Consider the following 12,126-nt stretch of genomic DNA (forward strand, 5'->3'; position numbering starts at 1 on the left):
TCCAAACTTTAACTTCAGTCCCAAATCTATTATGAATTTTGTTTTGTGTAAAAAAATCAATAAATTTTATTTATTTTCAAAAATATATCCCGTTATCCAGTCCCAACTTCATGTGACACTTCGACGTCAATAACAAATCCACATCAGCAAAATAATGGAGCGATAGGTAGAGGCCAACGTCGCATTTTCACTTTGATGACAAATCCAACCCAATAAAAATTGTTGATCGATGTAGGATATGAAAATTAGGGACGATAACAAATCCACCTCAAAAAACTTTTTTTAATATGAAAGAAAACCCAATTTTTAGGTTGAGTCCAAATTCGCCTCGAACTTTTCTTTGTCTAAAAAAAAGCCTCATTACTTTGTTAATGTGGATTTGTTATCAACGTGGAAGTTCTACATCAAGTTGAGACTGGATCACGCAAGTATATTTTTTAAAATAAATTGAATTTTGATGATTTTTTTTTTACACAAAACAAAATTTGGGCCAGATTTGGGACTGGACTTAAGGTTTAGGGTTTTTTCTGAGGAAAAAAAAAGTTCGGGGAATATTTGGGACTGGACCTAAAGTTGGGGTTTTTTAGGGAATTAGGCCGAAAAATTCAAATAAGACATGTCTAACAGGATATTCAAAAACGGCTTTGCTTTCATAAGAATTTTCCGCGAGAGAGAGAGAGATGGCATTAGTTCTCCCAATCAAGACTCGTGGGAGTGGAAGACAATTTTGGCCGGTGGGACTGGGGAAGTGGCATGTAAATTTCCTCCCACTCAATTATTTAGAGTTCTCCCATTCACATTGACTATTTGGTCTGTATGCGACACTACAAAGCCCAGAGGGACAGGGAGATAGGAGGGACATCCAACAAAGGATGGAGGAGGAGAGGAAGAATGAGGGAGCACAGACCATCCACCCCACCAATGGAGAAGCCACAGAGAGAGAGCACAAGCTTGTCAATGGCAGCGCCAAAGAAATGGAGGTGGAGGAAAAAGCTGTCACAAGTGAAGAGACCATCAACTACAGAGGATGGAAGGCCATGCCCTTCATTATAGGTGAGCAAAAAGACGAGAGTCTTCTTGTTCAGACCCATGAGAGATATTTTTCCTCCTGAACTGTAATTTAATGTTTCTATGTGGACAAAACTGAAAAAACTTCTCAGGAAATGAGACTTTTGAGAAGCTGGGAGCTATTGGTACCTTGGCCAACCTCTTGATCTACCTCACCACTGTGTTCAACCTGAAGAACATCACAGCCGCAAACATCATCAACATCTTTAATGGCACCACCAATTTCTCCACCTTGGTCGGTGCTTTCCTGTGTGACACGTACTTCGGCCGCTTTAAGACCCTTGGGTTCTGTACAGTCGCTTCTTTTCTGGTAATTCATTTCTACTTCTTCTTAATCTCTCATTTTGAATCAATGTTTCTAGGACACACTGATCCTGTGGCTAGAAGCAGTTACTTATTTAGTGCCAGAGCAGACACCGTATGTCAGAAATATGCACAGATTTGGCATGCTTGAATTTTCAATTTCCATTGGCATAGGGCATGCTGTCTCTGATCTGATTCACTCTCAATAGGCAGCAGCAACTACTATATGGTTCGTGGTACTGGATTTAGGGTTTTCGTTTAAGCAAGTTGCTGTCCGAATGCAGCTGATTTACTGCCTTGTTCAATTAGGGCTTGCTAGCGATACAACTTACAGCAGCAATCAAGAATCTGCATCCGCCAGACTGTGGAGACAACACCACATGCGTCGGACCAACAGCAGGCCAGATGGCCTTCCTAATTGCTGCGTTCGGGCTGCTGATTTCTGGGGCAGCTGGCGTCCGCCCCTGCAATTTAGCATTTGGAGCTGACCAATTCAATCCCGGGACCGTATCAGGAAAGAGAGGGATCAACAGCTTCTTCAATTGGTACTTCTTCACCTTCACTTTCGCGCAGATGGTCTCACTGACGCTGATCGTGTACGTGCAATCGAACGTGAGCTGGGCAATCGGGTTATTGATCCCGGCAATTCTGATGCTCATATCATGTGCAGTCTTCTTCATGGGTTCGAAGATATATGTGAAAGTAAAAGCTCAAGGTAGTCCTTTAACAAGTGTCGCACAGGTCATCGTCGTGGCCATAAAGAAATGCCGACTTCCAACGCCCGAGCAACCCTCGCTGTCTCTTCATAATTATACTCCTCCAAAAACTATCAACTCCAAGCTTCCTTACACAGATCAATTCAGGTACCGAAAATGAGCCGCAATGACATGTGCTGGATCTGCGATCATGGTCAGAGAGTCAGAGACGAAGCTTAATTAGCTCTTTTTTTTCATCAGGTGCCTCGACAAAGCAGCAATAGTGACAGCTGAAGACAACAAAAGGCCGGATGGATCATCGGCCGATCCATGGAGACTCTGCAGCTTGCAGCAAGTGGAGGAAGTGAAATGTATTATAAGAGTGATGCCAATTTGGGTAGCGGGTGTGTTCTATTACCTTGTCATCGTCCAACAACAAACCTATGCAGTCTTCCAGGCCACTCAAATGGACAGACGCCTCGGGAACACCAGCTTCAATATCCCAGCCGCATCGTACGTTGTCTTCCTGATGTTGAGCCTCACAATCTTCATACCCATCTACGACCGATTGATCGTCCCATTCCTCCGGAGGCTTACGGGGAAAGAAGGCGGCATCACACTCCTCCAGAGAATGGGCATCGGCTTGTTTTTTGGTGTGCTAACCATGCTGGTGTCCGCCATAGTGGAAGAGCGCCGGAGATCAATAGCTCTGACGAAGCCCACTCTTGGGGACGTTCCCAGACGAGGCGCGATTTCATCAATGTCAGCCTTGTGGTTAATCCCTCAGTTCGTACTTGCAGGCCTCACCGAAGCATGCGCATCGATCAGCCTTGTCGAATTATATTACAAGCAGTTCCCTGAGAACATGAGGAGCATTGCAGGTTCTCTGTACTATTGTGGCATGGCAGGCTCGAGTTACTTGAGCAGTCTACTCATATCGATTGTTCACAAGAACACGAAAGGAGCGGAAGGCGGGAACTGGTTGCCAGAGGATCTGAATAAGGGAAGATTGGACTATTTCTATTACCTGATTGCTGTGTTGGAGTTTCTGAACTTGGTGTACTTTCTAGTATGTTCAAGGTGGTACAAGTATAAAGGAACAGATGTTGTTAGCCGTGAAGCGGACATAGAAATGAAGTAACATGAGCAGACTCTTGTTTGAATGGTAGTCTGAGAGAATCACATCACCACATTCATCTCATTGAAAAATGGGCCTCATACGGAATTTTGTAGCGATTTGATCTGAGATAGCCCTAGCTATAGAATGTCAGTTATGGTTGACACAACCATTATGAATTTGAATTGTTTACAGAATAATTTAGCAGAAACCAAAAAGAATTTCACCCATTAAGCTCATTTTGTATCAGATTAGGCCAGATGCTCAGATAGCATCAATGAACATTGTTGGAAGTTTGCCACACATGTAGGTGTAAGTGGGCTATATTAATTGACTGCTGATAGAAATATATAGGCCCTATTTTGTGTTTAGAGTGGCATTTAGACTTTTGGCATTGAGAATTGTCTTTTAATGCTGACAATAACTTCATTGAACTATATATGTTCTGGAAAAAATGGCTTGTAACACCAGTTAGGATGCCTTGCTGCCAATAATTTTCTGTTTTTTTTCTGCCACTTCCAATCTTAACAGACACAGAGATAATTCGACTTTTGTGTGCCTAAATTTTTATCAGTAGATACTTTATATCATTTTGGCACATTTATAGGGCAATGTTGCTATTTGAAAAGGTTTGGCAGGAGAGAAGCCAAAGTTTACAGGCTATGAGACCCCAGAAACACTCAAATGTAATGATTTAGGCACATTCATCACAGTTTTCTTATTTTCAACACCCATCTTACAATTTGCTCACCTACTTCAACCACCGCAACATAAAATAGAAGACTCACTAGGTTTAAATTTAGGACATAAGAATGCACGTGACATATGATCCTCACTTTATGTATTTTGCTGGACCTAACGATCACGCCCTTATCAAAGCTCGAACAGTTGGAACAGCACACACGGATGCTCATGCTTGTGTTCTGTTTAGACACGACAATCTTTCGTGCGAAAAGAATGTAATGTCAAGTCCCAGGAGTTGGTAGATGAATGCCATCTGCGCATGCTTCATGTAAAAGACCATGGCACGTAAATTAGATTTGTCGATGCAGAACAAGATCCAAACCAACCGATCTGAATGCTTTCTCATTCGGACATCTACCTTATTATTTACAACTAATTTTAGGCACATTCTATAGTAGATCAGCAGGAAAATTGTCCAAAAAGTCCTAAAATTATTGCACTTTTGCCAATTCAATCTAAACCTTTCAATTTTACTAATTAAATCCAAAACATTTTCACTTTTTGCCAATTAAGTCCATCCGGCCAATTTTGATCAGAAATTACTGACATGGACACCGACTGTCCTACTTAGCGTCTCCGATGCTAACGTGAACACTTTTTAATAATATTTTTTATTATTTTGAAATTTTTATTTATTGTTCCTTTATTCTGTTCTTTTTCTCTCTTTCTTTCTTTCTGCCATTCTCCTTGCGACCGGCCAAAGTCGAGGGCCGACAAGGTCAAGCGAAGCTTGCCCCCGCCGACCACTGATGAGGGCAAGCCTCGCTCACCGTTGGCTAGGCAAGGCCATCATTGGGAAAGGGAGGACCTAGTGACAAAGTGGGTTCTCCCTTGCCTTGGCTGGGCAAGGTAGAACCTTGCCCTCGCTGGTGGCCAACGGGAGCAAGCTTGTCAGACTGGCAACAGGGAAAAAGGGGAAAAAAAAAGAGGAAAAATTAATAAAAATATTCGAAAAATATTAAAATATTATTTAAAATTGTCCACATTAGCGCCAGTGACACCATGTAGGACAGCTGGTGTCCACGTCAGCAATTTCCAATTAAAATTGACCGAATTGACTCAATAGCAAAAAGTGAAAAGGTTTGGAACTCAATTGACAAAATTGAGAGGTTTAAGACTGAATTGGCAAACGTGCAACAGATTTATAACTTTTTGCATAACATTTCCGTAAATCAGCTGCTATTGGAAGTTACAGGTTAAAGATCAGATAACACAATAGATGAATGTTCCATATAAATAATCCACATCAGCAATAATTGCCAGTTTCCAAATCTTCTTAGTAAAGAAAAATGGAACTCAAATTGTCTCTTCCAAAGAAAAAGAAAATCTCGAATTATCTTTGAATTTGATTTCTAGTGATATGAAGATTAACCAACTCCTTAATTCTTTTGTTTTGACTATCAAAAAAAAGAAGAAAACATTACAGTAGCACTCCTGCGGCCAATGTGCAGACGGGCAACGTGCACCCAGCGTGCCACCCGCGAACGGCTGGCAGGCTGCCGATTGATAATTTGATGCTAATAGAGTTTTGAAGATCAGATCTTACTCGTCCACCAAGAAACTAATCTTCAGGGAAACAGTAACATGATGAGCAGTTAATATCACTGAAAGCTGTGGATCTCACTAATTAGAGCGTAAAACGGAAGTTGATTTCCACCCATATTTTGGGAATTTTGCTGACTAAAAGCCAAACTATAAATAGATGAAGTTCGGTGAAGCACCTGAAGTGCCATAGATTTGGATATGGTAACAGAAATGAAGATCATAACTACTCATGACATGCTAATTACAAGTGTCCTTAATCTCAGTGCAAACGTTGAAGTACAGAAGATGGACTGCGCCCCCAGGGACTGTCCTTCAGACAGTGTATGCTTGCTGGATCGTTTCGATGTCAAGGCCCTTCAGTCGGAACACAGACTCCACATGACCTTTCAGGGTATGCAGTTCCCTCAACCTGCAGAAGCAGCGAAGATGAGGGAAAATATTGAGAGGCAAAGTAAACAACCTATAAAAGTTCGAGAGAATTCACATCACCGAGAGACAAATCTCTAAGATTTCACCTACCGAGCAATTTCAGCCCTTCTTTTCGCTTCTTCAGCGATATGATTGAGTTCATTGAAACGGGCTCTTTCGGTAAACATTTTAGTGTCAGGCGGTTGCAATCCATGCAGTGTTCTTTGTGCATGTGCCCACTGAAGCTCACGCTGTTCCTTTCCAAAGTCCTTTTGCCTCGTGAACGCGATCTGAGGAACGATCAAACAAAGAAAGATACTAATAAGAACACAACACGCAGAGACAACAGATTGTAAACCAATTACTGAAGTTCATACCCTCTGCTCAATAACCAGATCCCAAGCCCGCCCACTTAAGGCATAGCGTGTGAAGAACTTTATTAAATCTAGCGGGATATAGAAAATTATGTTATAAAGCCAGATCACACCAGCCCAACCCCAACCAATTCCTTCAATTGCAGCAAAACTCCAATTTGCGTATACAGCAATCAAAGTAGCGATCTGCAGAGTGTGGAAGATATGAATAGCTTCTCTACTCCAGTAAAACAGTTTCTGAAAAAACAGCTCAAGAATGATCGGGATATGACTCACCAGCTGAGCAATTACAAAAGCCACTACAAGCAATAATCCGGGACGCTCAACATAAGACCAGCCTCTGGATCGCGTAACAAATATAAGGGCCTGACTGATGGTGCTTACTTGCAGATATATTGCAGAGGCAAGTTTCCGGAAGTCATCATGGGCAGTCTTCTCCAGAGTCGATACCCCGAAGGTTCTCTGCAAATTACAGGCTAATGAATATCCCTTCAAGAAATAATTTGCAGGTGGACAGATGGTCCAAAAAATTTTACTCCACATACTCCAGAGTAACTGTGTTCTAGTGTAATAACAAAATTTTCATTGGACATAAAACCTTAAATGCTTGTGTCAAACAAATTGTATTCGAAGAAAAGGGATGGATTCCAAATGATACCACTTCCAGCACGTGGTACTTCTAGGTTTATCAAAGCTTGCTTTTTCCATAAGCATAAGGATTTTCGAACCAAGACTACAGATTCAGATGAATGTACCGGGAAAAAATCTGTTTTGTATGCTGCCCAGAAGAATATAACTGTCATCATTGCCAGGTAACTGCCGAGGACAACGCCAGTTGTAAAAATTTCAGCTAGCTTCCAGCTGTCCGGTAGAGGAGAGGGTTTCACTCTATCTTTTGAAATTGTCATAATGGTACCTGAAAATTCAAAGATAAATTTTAAAAAGATCGAAAATCAAGCAAAGAAAGGAAGGTAGGTATGCTTCTACATGAATCACAAATGTCGGATTAGTAGTTTAATCAATTAGAGAGATGAAAAGGGCACATCGATTTCACCATTTTAGTAAATTACAATAAAAGAATGGATGGATCTAAAAAAATTGGACAAGAATGCAGAAAAAAATTCTAAACAATGATCAGACAGAGTAAGAGTGAGCTAACCGTCATTCAGAATGGCTATAATCAGCACCATAAAAGGTGGAAAATCAAACTTCCATATAAGGGCAAGCAGCATAAAGCCAAGCTGTCACAAGATCAAAGAGGGACCCTGGGTATTAGGATGATGACAAGATTTTGTTATATTTTCCACATCAAAAGCAAAATTATGACAACTCACCACTATACGAATTGTTATAGAGACTGCATAGATCTGTAAAGCATAAGAAACAAAAATGAATGAGTGTAACTACTGAAAAGAAGGATCTGATACACAGACTAGAGAATCTCACAAATCAAATCGATGAGTCAAAAAAACACGTTCTTAGGGTTGATGCTTACAGTATAGTTTTTCATCCTTTGGAAGATTGCCCGACTAGTCAGAACAGCACTGATGATGACACTAAGGCCAGGTTCAGTGAGGACGATGTCAGAAGCACTGCGGGCCGCATCAGTTGCATCAGCAACAGCTATTCCAATATCAGCCTTCTTAAGAGCAGGAGCATCATTCACCCCATCTCCAGTCATCCCACAGATATGTTTCCTTGCTTGAAGTCTTTTCACAATCTCATATTTGTGTTCTAAAGCATGAAATGTCAACACACTCGATAATGCACAGCACATAACTTATTTGAATGTAGCTTACCGCAAAAGCCAAAAAAAAAAGAAAAGCAATTAAATCAGAATGCATACACACAGTATTTACCAGGGAAAACACCAGCAAAGCCATCTGCTTTTTCTATGAGCTCATCAATTGGTAACGCAGCAATGGACTCATCCTTGTCCTGCCCTAATAAAGCTGATGAAGGATACATGTTGGTTCCCATTCCCAAGCGGCGACCGGTTTCTTTTCCTATTGCCAGTTGATCCCCTGACAAAATTTGAGGAGTTTAGCAACAAAGACAAACAAACTGAAAGTTGATGCAAGGCAACAGCCAAAGAATCAGCACCACTTGCTCATATGTGGCCATTGAGGAAACTGAAAATTCAACAGGGATTTTAATACAGTAAGAACTCAGATACACACGCATGAGAGCGTAATGTCAGATAAACTAAAAGCATTGCAGATGAAAGAACGAATGATTGCATAATAGCAAAAAAAGAAGCATGCTGGTACTTCAAACAAGGACATCGTTACAAAAGCCCCAGCACTAGAGTCAAACTCTATGCATACCCATCCAAGGAGAGAAACTTCCACTGGGTCCAATTTTGGTCTTCCACGAGATATTTGACATAGAACTTCTAAAAGGCAAATGAAACATATTGATGCCATGTATTTTTAGTCAGCTACAGCGCACCCATAGTCAAAGTTCATGCATGATCTTATAGCAACAGTGGAAGGTTGTCAATTCAACAAGTAGTCTGACAACAGGAAGAAAAAGGAAGTTATCACTGAGGATCGACTTTTACACTTAGCCTAGTACGCATGACCTCCTCTTGGCACAGCAAGCCAGAGCATTATATTGACTCCCAAATAACCAACATACCTGTGATCATTTTGACATTCACTCCAAGATTCAAAGCCCTCCTAATCGTCTCCGCACTATCATGCCTTGGCGGGTCGAAAAGAGGCATGAGACCAATGAACTGCCATGGGCCCCCAGGACTCTCCTTCCTTCCTTCTGGAACTTCCTGAGTGGATGACATGGATCAAACCGGACTACTCAACAAAACTGAAGATATGGGGAGATCCTTTCAAATTGTTGTGCAACATATCAATTCAACAAGGAGCAGAACCTGGTATGCTACTGCCAGAGATCGTAAGCCACGCTCGGCAAACTTATCGATCACTGCATGGACGCGACGTTCAATCTCTGACTTATTGTGGGCCAGGTTCAGAATCTGAGGATAATTTTAAAACACGATGAGCTTTGAATTTCTCCCAATCAAGTTGAGAGAAGGAAAAACTGTACAAAGATAAGTAAACTTGCCTGCTCGGGTGCACCTTTGCTAACTCTATGCAATCTTCCTTCACTGTCAATGTAAGTCAATGCAGTCCTCTTATCTGTGGGATTGAAGGGAAGAAAATGTACCTCCTGAATTCCAGCTCGGGCCTTTTGATTGAAAGGTAGGCAGCAAAAGAGAACAATATTGAGAGTCGGGTGACTAAAAAGGCAGCAAGATAGAAATGGACGAGCAGCTTGACATTTAAAACTCACCTCCTTCGGGTCTGCCAGCGTCCCGACTATAGCAGTATCTATGGCATCTTGGTTTTCCGTTCTGGAAGCTCGAGCTGCCATCAGAACGACAGTATCTGGATCTACTCCTTTTGCGAAAACCTACCATCGTGTTTGAGCAATAGATTCACAAATGGCCAATTCTGAATGAAATTCCCCAACACAGTGAACGGCATCTAAAAAGATCCTCAACCAACCTCAACTAAACTTTTGTCAACAGTGAGCTTGTTCAATGTCAGTGTCCCAGTTTTGTCGCTGCAAAGAACATCCATACCTGCCATCTCTTCAATAGCAGTCATTCTCTTGGTGATTGCTCCCTGAAACCAGTGTCATCATATCCACATCAACTATCTAACCTCTGTGAAATAAGATTGAGCAGAAGACCCCGACTAACCTGTTGAGATAGTCTATGAGAACCAATGGCCATCGTGACTGAGAGAACAGTAGGCATGGCAATCGGAATACCTCCGATAAGAAGCACAAGAAGATTGTCAATTCCAGGACGATACTTCCTGTCTTGAATGGGGTACATGACAACAATCTCAATAATCATCCCCACAGCAATCGAGCATATGCAGAAGTTCCCAATAGAAGTCAAAACCTACAAAATATTCATGCTAGTTATCAGTAAAGAACTCAATGCACTCATCAAAGCACGCCTTTGCAAAACCACCAGTACAAGATGAGTTAATTCACATTTATTAGTAAATAAAGATGGATACTGTTTTTATCTTCTTGCCTTTTGGAAGTGTCCCACTTGGTTAGTGGTGTCAACAAGGTGAGCAGCCTTCCCAAAGAAAGTATGAACACCAGTGGCAATAACAACTGCTTCGATTTCTCCTTGCTTACAAGTAGACCCAGAATAGACACCATCTCCAGGGCCTTTAGTAACTGGAAGAGATTCGCCAGTGAGAGCAGACTGCGAATTTAACAGCAAAATCGCTTCATCCAAGAAAGCCACGCATCTCATATAATATAGTGTAACTAATGGAAGAAATATCCAACCTGGTCAATTTTCAACGGATCTCCATCAAGTAGACGGGCGTCAGCAGGGATAATATCTCCAAGTTTGACACTAACTATATCACCAGGAACCAAATCAGCGGCATCTTGCTCATTCCACCTCCCATCGCGAAGAACCTTTAACATGCTCAAATTTCAATTAATTCAGCAAAGAATATTCTGAAAACACCAATCAGCACCTTTCCACCAAGAGATTCAACATAAAAACGAAAAAGAAACAGGAAGTAATATACCTTCGCTTTGGGGGCCAGTCGGGCCATCAGAGCAGCTGCGGCATTACCTGCATTATTTTCCTCGATGAAACTGATTGTTGAGTTAATCACGAGCAGAGTGATAATACCAACAAAGTCTTGCCAATCCGGAGGCTTTTCCTGCAAAAGGAAAAGCACAAATAATAGGACAGGATTTCAGGAAACTGAACAATGAGGCACAAATGATGCAACTCAAAAGCAACAACTCACTCCTCCGTTTGCAAGAGCAATGGCCATAATTGCAGCAGCTTCCATGACCCATGACAGAGGATTCCACATAAAACCCAGAAACTTCAAGAACTTGCTCTCCTGATACTCATCGCAAAGTACAAAAATTTAAGGGAAAAAAACAGGAGGGAAATCACCAGACAACGAGAACAACTAGGTATGATGTAGCAACAGATCATGTCAATGCCTTTTTCTCTTCAAGTTTATTGTGGCCAAAAATGGCAAGCCTCTCCGCGGCTGCCTGAGTAGTGAGACCTTCTTTGCTACATCTCAGATTCTCAAACACTTCCTCAATGGGTATATTTTCCTGCAAAGAACAAAATCTTCAGACCCCCCAAAAGAAAAAACAAAACGCCACGGACACGACCCCATATGCGAAGAGAAAATAACATCAGCAAAGCGAGCTACAACAAAAGCCTGAACTTTTTGGCCTTAGATCCAGTACCAAATCCACAGTTTCCTTCAGCACTGCCTCCAACACTTCAGGCTGCTCCGCCATCTTTCTCGAGCTCTTTCTTCTTCCTCTTCGAAAAGGTCCTCGAAAGAAGGAAAAACCAAACTAAAGACCGAGACCCATCAAGAGATGAGGGGAAGACTAGCCAAAATGCTCCCCAAGAACTTCAACCCGGGAGAGGAACCGAGCAGAAATCCAGAGGATGGAACTCGTTCTGGGCGTGAAGAAGGGGGGTTGGAGAAGGAATGAGGACGGCCCACCAACACCAAACCAACTCTGCAAGAGAGAGAGAGAGAGAGAGAGAGAGAGACAGGAGGAGGAGAGGAAGTGAAACCGCTGGGAGCAGAGTGGCAAAAGTAACAGTCGCACTAGTCCAGAAATGGGCCCATTTGGTTCTGACATTGGGAGAATGCATTTCGAGAATGCAAATACCTTTGATTTAAAGGAATTTTTTGAAATATAAATAATATTTAATAAGTATTTTTTAAAATCAATTTTAGTTAAAAAAAAATTTGTAAATATTTATAAAAAAAGCTCCGGTGGAGCTTAACTATCGGCCATTACCGCCGGCCAGATCTGGTCACCG

At 41.7% G+C, this 12,126-nt stretch overlaps 2 protein-coding genes across 4 annotated transcripts; one reads left to right on the top strand and one right to left on the bottom strand.

The window, feature by feature from the left end:
• Positions 1-818: 818 nt before the first annotated feature.
• On the top strand, positions 819-3,559 carry LOC115692633 (protein NRT1/ PTR FAMILY 2.9-like). The gene is made up of 4 exons (XM_030619544.2): positions 819-1,053; positions 1,161-1,378; positions 1,681-2,234; positions 2,328-3,559. The coding sequence occupies exons 1-4, from the start codon at positions 873-875 to the stop codon at positions 3,205-3,207; spliced, it is 1,833 nt and encodes a 610-aa protein (XP_030475404.1). The 5' UTR covers positions 819-872; the 3' UTR covers positions 3,208-3,559.
• Positions 3,560-5,528: 1,969 nt separating this feature from the next.
• Positions 5,529-11,887, bottom strand: LOC115692933 (ATPase 11, plasma membrane-type). Of its 3 annotated transcripts, XM_030619924.2 has the most exons (21): positions 11,532-11,879; positions 11,274-11,393; positions 11,069-11,167; positions 10,841-10,978; positions 10,590-10,724; positions 10,324-10,503; positions 9,979-10,185; positions 9,782-9,901; positions 9,567-9,686; positions 9,339-9,461; positions 9,145-9,249; positions 8,895-9,039; positions 8,114-8,278; positions 7,750-7,988; positions 7,589-7,621; positions 7,414-7,495; positions 7,010-7,170; positions 6,531-6,716; positions 6,258-6,440; positions 5,992-6,170; positions 5,529-5,881 (listed from the first exon to the last, which is right to left on the bottom strand). In XM_030619924.2, exons 1-21 carry the CDS (start codon positions 11,583-11,585, stop codon positions 5,785-5,787), a joined length of 2,871 nt encoding a protein of 956 aa, XP_030475784.1. In that variant the 5' UTR covers positions 11,586-11,879; the 3' UTR covers positions 5,529-5,784. The 3 variants fall into 3 exon arrangements, with proteins under 3 accessions (XP_030475784.1, XP_056170605.1, XP_056170606.1); XM_056314630.1 differs by lacking the exon at positions 6,258-6,440 and having other exon boundaries at positions 6,639-6,716; positions 11,532-11,883; XM_056314631.1 differs by lacking the exons at positions 5,529-5,881; positions 5,992-6,170; positions 6,258-6,440 and having other exon boundaries at positions 6,635-6,809; positions 6,913-7,170; positions 11,532-11,887.
• Positions 11,888-12,126: the final 239 nt, after the last annotated feature.

Source organism: Syzygium oleosum, unplaced genomic scaffold (assembly GCF_021117445.2).
Source record: "Syzygium oleosum isolate NSW1041296 unplaced genomic scaffold, Sole_v2.1 Sole_v2.09, whole genome shotgun sequence".
Classification (NCBI taxonomy): Eukaryota; Viridiplantae; Streptophyta; class Magnoliopsida; order Myrtales; family Myrtaceae; genus Syzygium; species Syzygium oleosum.

Excerpts from the sequence above, each read along its gene's own strand:
- LOC115692633 (XM_030619544.2), top strand. The coding sequence starts at position 873 with ATGGAGGAGGAGAGGAAGAATGAGGGAGCACAGACCATCCACCCCACC. Across the intron at positions 1,054-1,160 it reads GGCCATGCCCTTCATTATAG|GAAATGAGACTTTTGAGAAG; the intron begins GTGAGCAAAAAG and ends AAAACTTCTCAG. Across the intron at positions 2,235-2,327 it reads CCTTACACAGATCAATTCAG|GTGCCTCGACAAAGCAGCAA; the intron begins GTACCGAAAATG and ends TTTTTTCATCAG.
- LOC115692933 (XM_030619924.2), bottom strand. The coding sequence starts at position 11,585 with ATGGCGGAGCAGCCTGAAGTGTTGGAGGCAGTGCTGAAGGAAACTGTG. Across the intron at positions 7,622-7,749 it reads AAAGGATGAAAAACTATACT|ATCTATGCAGTCTCTATAAC; the intron begins GTAAGCATCAAC and ends TATGCTTTACAG. Across the intron at positions 6,171-6,257 it reads ATCTGGTTATTGAGCAGAGG|ATCGCGTTCACGAGGCAAAA; the intron begins GTATGAACTTCA and ends ATCGTTCCTCAG.